This window comes from Liolophura sinensis, chromosome 6, assembly GCF_032854445.1.
Source record: "Liolophura sinensis isolate JHLJ2023 chromosome 6, CUHK_Ljap_v2, whole genome shotgun sequence".
NCBI lineage: Eukaryota > Metazoa > Mollusca > Polyplacophora > Chitonida > Chitonidae > Liolophura > Liolophura sinensis.
In genome coordinates, this window is record NC_088300.1 from 70847998 (window position 1) to 70863740 (window position 15743).

A 15743-nucleotide genomic window follows, 5' to 3' on the forward strand; every position below is an offset into this window, starting at 1 on the left:
TAATGTGTAAAATTTAATGAGAATAGTTTTGCCTTTTTGTGATTTTGATTAATACATATTTTCTGCGGGCCCTGTATTGTTTACAAATGGCGACAGACGGGCAGTTGACATGTGCGTACACGATTTACACGGCTTCGGAACGTTCAGATACAGAGAACATTACTGAATCTGCTGAGAGGGAATTGCTGTGAGAACACAAGAGTCATGACCGACGGTTTTGGTGCGATTTCATGGTGGGGCTTTAGCCCTGCTCTCGATTTGCAAGATTTGGTATTGGTATCAGGTAATTGTCACCTATCACTGTCAGTCCATTCAATGTTTCATTCCATTCGTAGTGAAAGTCGGACCGTGTATATACACGGTAAATTGTAGAAGTTAGGACCTAGTTAAACTATTTATCTTAGCAACTTTGAATTTTCTATCGTTTATGGCAGTGATTGACAGATTAACGTTTTGCAATGATCTGTACTTTCGAAGTGGGGTAATTCCTCTTTCTGGCAATGCAGTCTCAATCCGACACATTTGGGATGAGTTTCACAGGTGTCTTGCCACCACAGAATGTGATATAGCTCTAATTAATAAAGACTGCATGTGTGACTACGTTATCAATCATTCATTCTGACCGTTGCTTGATATGGCAGAATGCAACATCTTGCTCCTGTTTTTCAAAACATACTATAATAACATATTAAGGTATGGAATGCATGCTTACGGATTTTTTCTTTCATTTTAACTGTATTTATGTGTAATTTCATTTCAGAATCACTTGGAAGACTTAAGTGACAACTGATAAGTCAAGTGAAGGTAAGATCTGGTGTTTAATCATTCTCTAAATAGCATGTCAAGTTTTTGAAATTGAACTGTATGGAAGTGATAATATTTTCACAGAATTGTAACTCCATGCTTAGTAAATACATGTAAGTGGCACACCGTCAGAGGTATAGTCTTACACCTCTGACATAGTGCCCACAGTGAGTGCCACCAAACTGTTTTTTTCATGTTTTTGAAACCACATGTTTGAGGCACAGTCAGAAAATACTTTGCCAACATTTTTTTTTGTATAATCCTTTGAATATGACTGCTAATACTATGAGGGCATTCAACTTGCTAAAGATAACATTGATGTATGATAAATGTGACCAGAAGTGAATTGTTGCTATTTATAATTAAAAAAAAATAACATCCACAGTAAATGCGTTTCTTTATATTTTTTTTTTTCAGATGAGTTATGTATTTTGTTGGTTGGCAGTGGTGACAGTCGGCATATTCTGAAAACAGTGGCTCAGTCCTATAGACATGGAGACAGACGACTGCATGTAAGAGGTTTTGTTGTATATATATATATATATATATATATATATACATGCATTACAGTGGTGTCATGGGTCTTGTGTTTGATCCAAGCGTTCACACAGGCTTTGTTGCTTGAATATTTTGTCCATTAATTGAAACCCATGTTGATGTTGTCTTGTATTTTTAGTGTTGATTGTCAGCTGTTTTAGAAACTGTAAATCCAGGATCAAAATGTTTGATCATTCATTTGTTTCTGTGTTGTACCTGGAGTGTTGGTGTCCAATAATAGGGAAAGCAATGTTAAACAAAGTGTTAGGGGTGGTATCTTAAAATGTTTTGTTGGATTGAGCTCAGGGTTTGCCCACATGTAGAGCATGATAACATGAGGTGGTTATTCCATCGTTGATTCGCTGTTTACATATTTAATACCATAAATTACAAACTTCATTCACAAGTGAATTGTGTATTAGATCAATGTAATGGGCCTAATCCAGCCCTTCTCGGCTTCCGATTACCAAACGCTGCTGTTCCCTCAAAGACCCTTTGCATAAACACCCCCCCCCCCCCCCAAAAAAACACATTACAGCCCGAATGTACCAATGCAGATAAGTAAACACAAACTCTTTTGGAAAATGCTGTATGTGGGAACTCTGAAGATTTGTGTTGCCAGCCGCACTACATGTACATACTATGCTCTCCGGCTGCATCATCCACTAGTCACATTTGTGGTTGTCATGATTCCCTGTTCTCCTGTTGAGCATGCGCCTACTGCTGGGAGCCTAGGCTAGCCAATGCCATGAACTGACAGTAAGAGGTACCTGCATTTGGCCCTAACATAGCACAGTCCAAGAAAGGTGACTGTTGAAGCAGTGGGGGCGATATGTAATTATTCAAAATATTCATGGGTTGTCCTGAACAATTCCATTACAATTAGTAATTGTGCATGTGGACGGTTTCCCTCGAAGAATGGCTTACCAGGAAGTACATGTACTGTTGATAAAAAGCCTGTCAGAATTTTGCCAAACTTAACGTCACAGCAAACGCGGACTAAGTAAGGGTAGGTGTTCTGGTGTACACGTGGAGTGGAGGTCACCTGTATGGACCAAAGCACCTAAAAATTTATGAGAATAAAAATATCCAAAAAAACATCCACCTCTGTCCTTTGGAGGTTAGATTAAGCCCTTGTGTTAATCTTAAAAAGTAGAGCATAGTATCTTAAAAAGTACAGCATGTACTAAGCTCAGGCTTTGCACACACATAGAGGACAATAGCAAGAGGGAGATGTTCCATCGCAAAATTCATGACTTAGTGTATTGTGGTGGTATAAGAATCAATGTTAAACAAAATGTTAAGGGTGGTGTCTCAAAAAGTACTGCATTGTATTGAAGTGAAGTTTTGCATAGAGATCAAGCACGATGACACATGAGGTATGTCCCATCGCTGATGCTCTATGTGCATATTAATTACCGTAAATTACCAAATTCAGTATTTCAGGTCTTTATGTGTTGAGCTGAAGTTTTGCATTCATATGTCTTCCACGGGCAGGGTATTTGGTAACCTTGCTGCCAAATCTAAGTTAAGGGCTCATATTAGAACCATCAGCTGAAATTGAGCTCAGGTCATCACAAAGACGAATTTTTATATGAAAAAAATATGTTTAATTTGATACACATAAATTATTGTTTGTTGTATTTTATCCATTTCTGTGTTCTGACACATTTCAAACTTTAAATCTCAATGGATGACCTCAATTTTTGTCAAGGTCATCACTCTGAAGACCTTTAAATATCAAAGATTGAGATCCCTGTTTTTTATGATTTCAGTTTTACGTTTTGGAGAACAATTTGGAATTATATGCCCGACACATTCTCTTTCTGACTATTGCCTTAGAACCTCCATGCAGAATGGGTCTGCAAGGTAAGAGTGCTGTACAAATAAGTGTGAAGTAAAGGTATACTTGTATGGTGATGTAAACAAAAAACACTAAATGAGAATTCAGATTTAGATTGAGAAAAAAATCAGGGGTTCTTTTTAAATAGATATCATAAATGAATGGATAAATAAAAATGTTTAACGGATCAAATAGATTTGTGGGCAAGTCACTGTTGGTCTTGTAGAAGCGTGTGTGTGTCTGAAGAAGACATTGTGTTACATACTCGTAGAATTCCTTTCCCACAGAAGACATTTAGTTACTTACTGGTAGAATTCCATGCCTAAAGAAGACATTGAGTTACTTACTGGTAGAATTCCTTGCATGAAGAAGACATTGAGCTACTTACTTGTAGAATTCCTTGCATAAAGAAGACATTGAGTTACTTACTGGTAGAATTCCTTGCCCGAAGAAAACATTGAGTTACTTACTGGTAAAATTCCTTGCTTAAAGAAAAGTTACATTTAGTAGAGTTCCATATCCAGAGAAGACATTGAGTTACTTACTGGTAGAATTCCTTGCATGAAGAAGACATTGAGTTACTTACTGATAGAATTCCTTGTCAGAAGAAGACATTGAGTTACTTACTGGTAGAATTCCTTGCCTGAAAAAGATTTGAGTTACTTACTGATAAAATTTCTTGCCTAATAGAATTCCTTGCTTGATAGAATTTCTTGCCTGAAAGAAGACATTTAGTTACATACTGATAGAATTCCTTGCTTGAAGAAGACATTTAGTTACATACTGGTAGAATTCAACACCTGAAGAAGACATTGAGTTACTGACTGATAGAATTCATAGCCTTAAGAAGACATTGAGTTACTTACTGGTAGAATTCCTTGCATGAAAAAGACATTTAGTTACATACTGGTAGAATTCATCGCCTGAAGAAGACATTGAGTTACTCACTGGTAGAATTCCTTGCCTAAAGGATTGAGTTAACTTAATTGTCTGCAGTGTCTTCATAGATGTATTTGGCAACCATTGCTTTCCTTCATCATTTCAGAGAAGACTGAGCTATTTCTAGAGCTGTTTGGAAACATTCTTGTGAGGCAGCAGTCATGTGAATATGTCCAGAAAATGGCAAATTACTTCATCAAGTAAGCCCAGATCTTGTTACAAAATGCAAATGGAATATTATGTGCATTCAGTGTGGCCTTTTCATTCAAGTAAGATGAGATGATCGTGTGAATTATAGGTGAAGAGATGAAACAGGGTGGGTGTCCCAGCAACAGGCACTTAATGTCATTATTCAGCCTTCATTTATTTCAACACTTATACTGATTGCCCTTTAGTTGGACAAACCAACCAATGTAGTTTTGTCTCCCAAAAGATTGAATAATTAGGATATATGATGTGTTTTTGAAAGACTTTTGAACCTTACATTTCATATACGCTAGTCATTTTGTTGAATGCTATGTGAATAATTATATTTGTGAAGATATGTTTGAGGATTGGCCTTCTAACTGAAGCATCCATTGTCACAGTTCAGTTATATATTAACAGTGTACTTTTATATTGTATTTACATGTAAAAGTTTGGCTATACAACTAAGTATTACTATTATTATCTTGTTTTTTCAGAATGGTGACAGACTTTGATTATTTAGAGAAGAAACTACCACTGCTTGATTTATCTCAGTTGAAGGTAATAATTACGGTTCAAATTAGTGATAAATTTGACGTTCGATATATCTATCAAGTGAACTATAAGATTTTAGTGGTGCTTCATGGCAGTGTCTTTTTCCTTTGGAGAAAGCTGTTCGGTATTTGTGTTAAACCAGACGTTAAGTCTTCCACATTTGAGAGTGTTTTGTAAACTATCCTGCATTGATGCCACTCTCTCTTTATCACATTTGAAGACATATGGTTTTGTTTTCAGTTTAAAGAACGAGACTTCCTGGAAGGTATATTCAAATTCTGGAGGAACCCAAATTTCCAGATTTTTGAGGTGTGGAAGTACTGGTAGGTTTGCCTTGTCATCCACTTGAATTTTACATCATTATGTGAATAGTACAAAGAAACTATCTTCTTTTTTTTTTTAATATCTGTTTCTGAAATTTTAAACATTTTGGAATTCATTCGTTCAAGGTATTTAACGTCTGAGGCATATGGAAGGCTTGTATTTATTTGAGTGGTGCTTTACGTATGCTGAAAATTGCTGACTTATTGGAGGAAAACTTGCAGAGATAGGGGAAACCATGGTAGCTTGAAGTACCTCATAACCCTCCCCACTTAAGACCACAGTGAAACCAGTGATAGCTGGTTTCAATCTTGCAGCCTTATTGGTCAAGAGTATTCATCTTCTAAGACAAAACATTTAAGCTAGGAAGGACCCCATACTATTTTTTCCCAATAATTTTTTCATTTATATATTGCATGTGGAATGTGTGATGATATGACCTTGTCATATGAAACTATATAACACTAGTGGTGTTGTCATATGAAGTCTATATAACACTATTATTGGTGCATTATTATCTTGATTTATTTCATAAACAGGGATGCAAGGCTTCGTCAATATTTGAAGACTCGTTATGACAGCAGACTGAACGCATTTGACTGGGACTATCATATGAACCTTCTTGAAAGAGGTGGTCATGTAAGTGTTGCTCAACATAGCATGATGTGTGTCTTACTGTTCAGTAGTAAGTACTGAGAAAGTGGTAAGTAGCAAAGCAACATAGCATGATGTGTGTCTTACTGTTCAGTAGTAAGTACTGAGAAAGTGGTAAGTAGCAAAGCAACATAGCATGATGTGTGTCTTACAGTTCAGTAGTAAGTACTGAGTAAGTACTAATCAGATTGCCACTGGGCTTAGTTACATGGCCACAAGGCAGATTTGTGGTGTTTATATTTGAGGGTGTGTAGCCATTTTGGAAAAACATACTCTGATTTCCTTTGTACTTTCTGGCCAATTTTCAACCTTTATGCCCAAGTGCATATTATTGTCAAACATCATCTGATGGAGATGGGTAGCAGGGATAATGTGATTAAATGGGATAATCCTGGGTTTTTCAGGTGGATATTATTCACAAGTCAGAGTACAACCATTGGAGGGAGAAGGGTGTTGCGTTCGAGATAAGAGAAGGGGCATACGATGTTCCTAACAAAACACTAGCTTCAGGGCTGATCATTAAGAAGGTAAGATTATTTATTTATTTGTAAGACTCTGCAGCAGTGGGTTTTACAACATACAGTGTATGGTAAACAAAGAAAAAAGTAAGATGTAGTGGGATAGTAAACAAATCAAGGTTGTAAATGTTTAAGATGTATTTTACCATGGTAGTTATTTTGGCAAGGGATCCCATTTTGGTACCATACACTTTTACATTGTAAAACCCTTTGCTGTTGGCATTACCTTGTGAGGACAGGTACATGTATATTACACAGGATACTAGCCTCTGTGCGACAAACTCCTTACAGCGCACGTGCCACCCCCTATGCTCGCTTTAAATCACTGCCACCAGTAGCAAATTTGTACAGAAAACATGAACACCTAGGTCACTGGCGCCATAGTGATGAGGCAAGAATTGAGGTCAGAAAACACAAAAACTGTCTCGACATTTGTTTCTAATAATACTTTATACACAAGCATAGCTTTATCTCATCATGCTTTATCTTCTAACCAACACCAGAAACAATATTATTGTTAATGATTTAATAGTTTGGTGCAGGAACACCAGTGGTGATCTATGCTTAGAAGACTATATACTTCGCACCAACTCCAAAGGTCAAGTCTGGCTAGTAATGGTATTGATGTAAAGCGAGTGTAGGGGAGCAGCACATGCGCTCTAAGGAGTAGGTCTATTCAGTCGTTATTTTGTGATTTTTATTTTGTTGTGTTCTAATCTTTAAGATTTTATTTCCCTAAATTTCCTTCAGGATGGAGAGAACTTGGCTAAACGGGGTTACTGGGGAGACATCCTTGTCAGTCCTTTCATTGCCCTAGGGGTGGAGACTGAGGAAGTGTCTATGTATAAGAAGTATAACCAGGCCTACGGCAAGGTGAGATATTGTGCTACATCGTAATCTTGGTCCCCAGTTATATGCCATGTACAGCAGTAATCGTGTATAGCAGAAAAGGCATAACACAAATAACATCAACAGCACAATACAGAGGCAGCTTTCCCTGATTTGGCTGTAAGTAGGAGTTTGCTGAGGTTTAACCGTTTACTCAGGCTATGCCTGTAATGGGCCTGTCTTTTCCTACCAGAAGTCAGCAGTGTGATAATATTTTGTAAGCAAATTGGTTACATATATTACAAATGCATTGCAGGAGAACGTTGTTCAGTCCAGTTTGGACCTGGGTCGACAATGCTCAAGGAAATTAAATGCCTATTAATTGCTAAAAATAATTTTATTAGGGCATGAATGGTAGGACCGTACGCTTTTGCCAAATGTTGAATGCTATTTTTCATGTTGTTATGAGTGAGTGAGTGAGTGCTTGGGGTTTAACATCGTTCTCAACAATTTTTCAGTCATATGACGACGATCATGTTGTTATGAAAGCTGAAAACTACTCTTATTCTTCAACCTTTTCGTCCACCTCTGCAACCAATATTTTGAAACCATCTGAGAAAACTGGGGGATGTAGAGAAATTAGTTTTATGGAGCTTACATCTTTAAGTGCATAAATTCAACTGAAAAAAGTGGATTAACTGGTGGATTAAAGGTTGAAGATTTACTGTAATGCTACACTCATTCATGATGGTAAAGAAATTTTTTTCCTGTTCTATTAAGACAGCACAAGACATTGCAGAGTACAACGTATTGGCCATGTTTCACGAGTTGGCTACCAGGGAGCACTATGTCTTACCCAAGATAGAAGAAACAACTACATCAGAGTCAGAAAAAGGTGGCCCCAAATTGACAGGTATGCTCACATCATCTTCTCCGCATAGCTCACTGACTGTGCTGGGCACATTTGCTATTGTATGGCACATTTGCTGTTGAATGGCACATTTGCTATTGTATGGCACATTTGCTATTGTATGGCACATTTGCTGTTGAATGGCACATTTGCTATTGTATGGCACATTTGCTTTTGTATGGCACATTTGCTATTGTATGGCACATTTGCTGTTGAATGGCACATTTGCTATTGTATAGCACATTTACTATTGTATGGCACATTTGCTATTGTATGGCACATTTGCTATTGTATGGCACATTTGCTCTTGAATGGCACATTTGCTATTGTGTGGCACATTTGCTATTGTATGGCACATTTGCTATTGTATGGCACATTTGCTGTTGAATGGCACATTTGCTGTTGTATGGCACATTTGCTGTTATTACCAACAGTAAAAACTTTGGCAGATAAGTCCTTGATTAACCTTTTACATTTTTATGTCAGAAATCACAGAAGAGGATGAAGAATCTGGTTCCCCTCAGGAAAAAAAAACAGAGACAGAAGATAGTGCAATGTGTGAATCTTCAAAGGCTACTCCTTTGGATCAGGAATATGGTGGGTTGTCCATTGGAGTCTCATTTCATTTATAGTGAAGGTCTTTTATATGCTTTTTTAACTTTTATATTTGTTTCGTTTTGGTTAAATATTGGTCATTTCACAATGGCGTCTCCTTGTTGTATGCCATTGTGAACTCTGACACCTATTTAGAGAAGCTTATTGTCTCTCTAGCTACTTTACCAGATTTATGGAGTGTCAAAGTTTACCTGATTTTTTGGACACATTTCTACATATTATCTGTAGAAAGCTTTCCACATCTATATTGGTACTAGGAGCCTATGGCACTGTGCCTTCCTATACTGCGACATTTTCACAATGGTGTCTCCCTGTGATATGCCCACCTGAGCTCCAGTTAGTTCTATATCAATAGTCATGGTGATATAATGGGTACATGTACAATGCTTGTTGCTGGTAACACAGTTATTGAGGGCTTGATACAAGTGAATACAGGTCTGGTCTTTGATTGAATTCCATTCAAAACATTCCATTCCATTCTCTTCTAAATATAATCGCCTATTTTGCTAAATTTTTTTTGTCTGTTTCAGAGCCTCTGCAGGTGAATGGTGTCAAGGTCACCTTACTTCCTCTGAACTGTCTACCAGATATGCATAAGAAGAGCAAGTACAAGAAGAAATTTGACCTGATGTACTTCTCCAATAGGTGAGGCTGTTACCAAGATCAAGACAACACATTGTTAATGTTTATTTCACCAAGTGCTCAAACCACTATGGTGGCATTGTGGTTTAATACATTATCCACCTCGGGACACCTCGGGAAGTCGGGAGACTGGAGATCAAACCTGGGTCGGGTCATACAAAAGACTTCAAAAATTGTTTTGGCGCTCAGCTCTGACATGACAAAGCACTGAAACAGAGCTGGTTGGTCCAGTATAATGTGATTGGAGGGCTGTCATGTCTGGTGTCTGTGGCTAGATACTAAAGTGGAGGCGAAAAGTGGAATGTAAATTCACCCTCCCAATAATTCCTCATTGTCATGCGATTCAAAATTGTTAAGTACGACTTAAAACCCAAAGCATGCATACATACATTCAAATTGCTCGGTGAACAGTTTTTTTTTCCTGAATTTTTTGAACCTGATAAGAGTGATGGCTGAGTATAGGATTTACTGGCAGTGTAAACAGTTAGCCTATGCATTATAGAGACCTATGTGTGCCAGGTGTGACGTGAGCAATGACTCATCTAGTTATCTTGTAGAAATACGAGACATGCATGATTTATATTTGTTGAATATGCATACAGCATTCCTCCCCCACCTGCATGTGATGATCATGGCCCCTTGTTTAGAGCCCACGTTATAAGCATTCATGGCCTTTTCATGTTGGTCAGACATGCATTTGAGACTTCATCATGGTGGTCAGACAAGCATTAGAGACTTCATCATGGTGGTCAGACAAGCATTAGAGACTTCATCATGGTGGTCAGACAAGCATTAGAGACGTCATCATGGTGGTCAGACAAGCATTAGAGACTTCATCATGGTGGTCAGTCATGTAGTACAAGGACTGATGTACCCAAGGCAATGTCAGGAATACACGCCTCACAATGTGTCTTTGATTGTAATTGTTTCTTATGTGGAGATTATTTGAATGCAAAACATTTGTGTTTTCTTGTTCTGTGGAACACAAGAGTGGACAATATTTATTAGCTAAATTGTTAGCTCATTGTATTGTATCCATTGGTTTCTAAACATTCTTTTTAAATTTTAGCCATTCTTGCTCCTATCTTTACAGCATGGTTCATCAGTTTGCCCCTGAAGTTGGAGGTTTGTTTAAGGACAAGGGTATTCTTACCATGGAGACAGCAAAGTAAGCATAAAATTTGTCAAATGTCTTAGACGGGTGAAGGTAGGGTTGGGGGGGGGTGCATGGCAGAAAGGTTTAGCTGCTGGTTTGTCAGTCATCAGGACACACAAGATGTTGGTTCAGTTCCAGTCAGTCTTGGACAGGTCCCCAACTTCAACTGTTCTTGATGCATTGGTGACAATTAGAGGTTAAAAAGTGCTTTATGGCATTTTGGCTGGTCTTACATGATTATTGGAGATCATTTGCTTTTTGGGCAAATGATTTATTGATCAATTGAATGGCATGTTCAAGAATTGTGGGTGGAGGAAACTGGAATACCCAGGATAAAACACCATGTACCTGTAAACAAACATCTTGCCTGAAAACTGCACCCAACTCACCAATATTTAAATATGTACCCTTATTAGTCAAGGAACTCGTCACAGCGAGTCAGCGATGTGACCATCTGTGCCAGAAATGCTACCATATAATATTGGTGTGTGGGCCACAGGGTGAAATGTTTGTGTTACCGGGTACTTGCCTGGTGGTTTACACCAGATGCATCATTTGTCCTCCATGGATAGAACTGACTGTGCTCATGTAAGTGAGAAAAAGTTTCTCACATTATTCATAATAATAGGCTGTGTTGAAGGTACATCATATCATGAATACATGTACGTTATTTCTTGATTAGATCATATCATGAATTATCATGAGTACTTCATCTGATGGGTAAGTCATACCATATGTACGCTGTGTAATGCAGGTGTTCTCTTCAGCATCTCACTATTTACACTCGTTTAGAAGGTAATTGTACATGTATAAATAGAGTGCATTTCTCTTCATTTTAAATTACTGATCTGTTAAGCCACAGTCATTCGTTCATTCTTCATTTTAACAGCCATTTGCACATGGTGTTTCAGATTCATGTTGGAGTTGAAGCCAGAGCAAGCCAATCAGTTTTCAGATAAGATCACAGGCATGGCAAAGGCAGCAGGCTGTCAGGTGAGCTACAATGTATGTGAATGTGTGTGCACATTGTACTAGGATTGAGGTAGTTTTGCTCAGAAAGTTCTTATTTACCTGTATCTGTTTACTGTATTTTACAATTTTTAGTATTTATATTTACATATTTTATGTCACTACATTGTATTGAAATATTCCACACGCCCTTACTTCCTCAAACTTACATGTTTGATTCTGTCCCTATTGAAAGTACTGTGGGTATAACATGTAATTGTTCATCTTTCGACCACCTTCAGCCAGACTGCTGCTATGTTTTATCTGCTGATGATGTAACATGTCTCATACAGTACGCTTAAGTTTATTCTTGTGGATTATAGAACAAAATAATACAAAATTTACAATAAATCCAGTTTTGTTAAATGATTTTGCCATTAGACGGATGATGTTCAAGTTATGTATGACAGCTTTTGTGGATCATTAGGAAGTCTTTATCATCTTGACGAGTGTAATTCTCATGTGTCATGTGTATTCTCGTGAGGTTTCAACATTTGATGTCACTGGAATTTTATGCGTGCAGTGTTGGTAAATTTATAATATTTTAAATTTTTATTCTTGTTTTTGTGTTGTTTGTGTCCTTTGCAGCCTGCAAAGCCGTGTGACGGAGCTAAAGATGATGTTGCTGTGTTCACATTCCAAAGAGGTACAGCATCCTGACATGCCACTGGCCACAATCAGATGGATTCCTCGATCTGTACATATCATCAAACACCTTTACTGGTTCCTTAATTGTATACTTTGTCTTCACATACATGCATCATTCATCCAACTCCAAGTCTTCTTCCATGAAGAACCATTGAACAATATGAATAATGGTATATTGTTACAACTGTACAATCTTATGTCAAATCAGTTTTCAAGGGGAAAAAAATGAGAAGAACTGAAAATTATATGACAGATCAATGAAAACTGTATCTGAAACTATCATTTATTTGCTTATTTATATTTCTTGAAATGGAATGATATGCATTGAAAATTTGTTAATCGCATTTTAAATTTTCAAACTGTTTTAGAATCCATGTGTTAATACAGAAGTTGTTCTGATGTCATTGTCATGAATCAGAATAATGAAACCATTGGGAAATTTTAATAATTTGATAAATATATTGCCCATTCTATTTGTAAACCTCAGTGTGAGTATGTGATGAGAAAAGTTGTGTGTATATTAGTGAATCTGCACATCAGTACATTTGTTACAAACTCAAAAAGTGACATGTTTTGACTCTGATGACATAAATTTATACAAAAGGTTGCAAGTGTCTAAAGAATTCCCCATTTTTAATGTAAATGTATTTATAGAGAAGCCATCAGTGTTATATTTTGTTTATTCCACAATTTGTTTCATTCCGTCCATGTCATGTCTAATAAAAGGACAACTGTATTTTTTATTGTACAAAAAAAATTAGGAGATATGTCAATAAAAAGCTGTTATAAAGAACTGTATACTCTGTTTGATGCTTATGTCTGTAATTGCTGTTATGTTAAAATCATTTATATGCAATAGGAAAGAATAATCAAACCAATCAGTTTTTATAATCATCCTCTCTGGCTAATTGACCTTGAGCACTGAGGTCATCATTCGCTTGAATCTAGCTGGTTTTGGCTATGACTGTAAGTCAGAAAGTTTTATACAAAGAGTGGTGCTTTTCTGTGAAATCTGCTTACTTTCCCTCATAAAACTGATTGTCTATAAATGAAATATTATTACTTATTTGTGCAGCAGTTTTGTGGAAATGTAAAAATTCGAATATGTGGTTCGTTAGCTGGACTAGACATGGGAAAAAAAATCCTGCTACATTTACATGTATATCGGCTAAAACATGCAGACCCGGTGTACCAAATATTAGAAGAATTAGGGTAATGACAATCAGGGTTGTGTGGAAATTTGAGTAAATGTTGAAAAATTAAAATTTAACCTCAAACCCCTACTGCAACTGTAGTTTAAACAAAATGCTCAGTGTACATAGGCCTATATGATCTTAAATTTATTTAGAAAGTTACTCATTTTGCTGTATTCTGAGTGTTGTAATAATCTTAGAAAGGTGATTTGAGTTTTGGATAAAGATGAGATGATAAGCCTGTCATATGAAAAGAAATTTCTGCACTAAATATGAAATTTTTTACTTTCAAATTTATTTTCCTTGCTTTTGGCGAATGTTTAGGACAAATACATGTACAATAATACACTTTATCATATAGGTGGAAAGATTATACTCCACTCATTACAATGGAGGTTTCATTGAAAAATCTAGATTTTCTTTTATCTGAAAATCAAGATTTGTGCTGAAGTTATCTATGTAGATGCTAAAGAGGGGAACCACCTGTTTCATTAATATTGCAAAATTACCTCCCTTGGATGAAATCTCTTGTGAAGTGTTCATTCAGCGCGCGAGAAGTGACAACACCCACTGTAGCGTGCATGTGGACGACAGTTGACAGGGTGATAATTTGCTTGATTCGGGGATGAAATTTGGTTTGTTTTTGCGAGCGGAATGTGAGAAACTTGCCGCAAGGGTGTTAAAAGGGTAAATACAACAGTCTCGGGTTTTATATATTGGCCGTTCTCTTGTTCTTTGTGATGTTTGTGGAAAAGCTTACGTAGACAAGAACAGTCTGAAGTGGCGAAAAACAAAAAACAAGCAAAGATTCAGACATGTTCACATGTCCATCTCTTGTTTGTCTTAAGCTTTTAAGTTGTTAGATCCATCAGTTTTCAAATTAAAAGCCAGACGATATGATCGTCTTCTGAAGAGTTTGAAGGCGGAATCTTTAAAACAATGTTAAACAGTGCATAGGTACACGTCTTTTTGTTTTACTTTGTCTTTGTTAATGAAGAAAGTGTATATTTAATAGATGGAATAGGGTGATACAGTATTTTGAAAAGCTCAGTCTCAGAAATTCAGTAATCCAAGTCTTATTGCTATGCAACACACCACATTCCCACTGCAGAGCCTGAACAAGGTGGTTCCTTAATCTTGGATTATGAAGAGTCAGTGAACATAAAATATTGGAACAATATATATTTTTGTGTTATTTCACAGTCTACACATCAGTTTAACTAATTTTAGACTAGTAATGGAAATACAAAGATCTTATCTGTAAAGATGATTACCAATTTTTCAGTTGTTACTTTTATTGTTCTTAAATTAGGTGACTGTGGGCAATACTAAAAAAATTTCATAATCATCAGGAGAAAAACATGTTGTTTTCAGTTTAAATACAATTTGTTCTGTTGTTAGCTATCATACTATCATTTAATATAAAACAAAATATCTGGAAAAAAAAACTTAATCAGCTTGTCCTACTGTTTCATTATGATATTAAATTCAGCAAATCAATGTTAGTAGTTGTTTTTAACCACAACTGAGTAACTAAGTAAGTCACATTTAATTTCAACCATAATTAAACATAAATTCAAATGTACATAAAAAAAAAATAAATAGTACATATCATGATATCATGATAGCGAACATCTGCCACACTCACCTTGGTCAGAGTAAACAAATCTTGCTCCGCTGGCTTATTAACGGCCTGAGAAAATACACCATTGTCTACTCTCTCAGGTAGCAAAACTGCCTACTTGTGTAACAGTAAATCAACATTTTCCCATTAACGAACCAGAGAAGCTTTCTAGAATATTGAAATAGCGACCAGGTTGTCTGTCCGTTTATCCTTAACCATTACCTTGTCACTACAGTTTTGATTGGCTTTCCATGGGCATTGTGGAGACCATGTGAGGATATGCATGTGCTGTTTTGATTGGGCAAGCTAAATAATTTAAAGGTATTACCCTCTAAACGCAGAATGGGGAATTGTAGAAAGAGAGTAGTTAGAGTATTATACTGGTCTCTCAATGCTGGATATAGCATGTCCAATCCTTGCTTTTCATTTCTGGTTACATGTAAACTGTGTGTGCTGAGCTTTCTCAGATTTGTTGACATGCCTCATCATGCTTTCATATATAGTACATCTATTTGCAAAGTGGTGGGCAGTATTGTACCACACCTTCCAGCATCATCATGTATCGAAATATGAGCCATATATGCACAGTGCATGCAGCTGATCTATATGAAATCGGTCTGTTGCTAGCTCTGGGAGAAATGCCATTTTTTGGTAGTTCTTTAGTGTCTTATGAATTTGATAAGACCTACACGTACTTGTAAATAAAGCATGTATAAATATTTTGGTTGTTTTTCCCAGATCAAAATGCTGATTCCAAACTCT

At 36.6% G+C, this 15743-nt stretch overlaps 1 protein-coding gene across 1 annotated transcript; it reads left to right on the forward strand.

Annotated features, from left to right (window-relative positions):
• Positions 1-109: 109 nt before the first annotated feature.
• On the forward strand, positions 110-12647 carry LOC135468772 (dynein axonemal assembly factor 3-like). The gene is made up of 15 exons (XM_064747191.1): positions 110-265; positions 1174-1316; positions 3117-3210; positions 4230-4323; positions 4807-4870; positions 5105-5187; positions 5725-5824; positions 6244-6366; positions 7108-7230; positions 7966-8098; positions 8582-8692; positions 9241-9355; positions 10446-10520; positions 11420-11501; positions 12105-12647. Exons 1-15 carry the CDS (start codon positions 205-207, stop codon positions 12174-12176), a joined length of 1473 nt encoding a protein of 490 aa, XP_064603261.1. The 5' UTR covers positions 110-204; the 3' UTR covers positions 12177-12647.
• The last annotated feature ends 3096 nt before the right edge of the window (positions 12648-15743 follow it).

Coding starts and splice junctions, on each gene's coding strand:
- LOC135468772 (XM_064747191.1), top strand. CDS start 205: ATGACCGACGGTTTTGGTGCGATTTCATGGTGGGGCTTTAGCCCTGCT. Junction 5,188..5,724: donor TTTGAGGTGTGGAAGTACTG/GTAGGTTTGCCT, acceptor TTTCATAAACAG/GGATGCAAGGCTTCGTCAAT. Junction 7,231..7,965: donor ATAACCAGGCCTACGGCAAG/GTGAGATATTGT, acceptor TGTTCTATTAAG/ACAGCACAAGACATTGCAGA.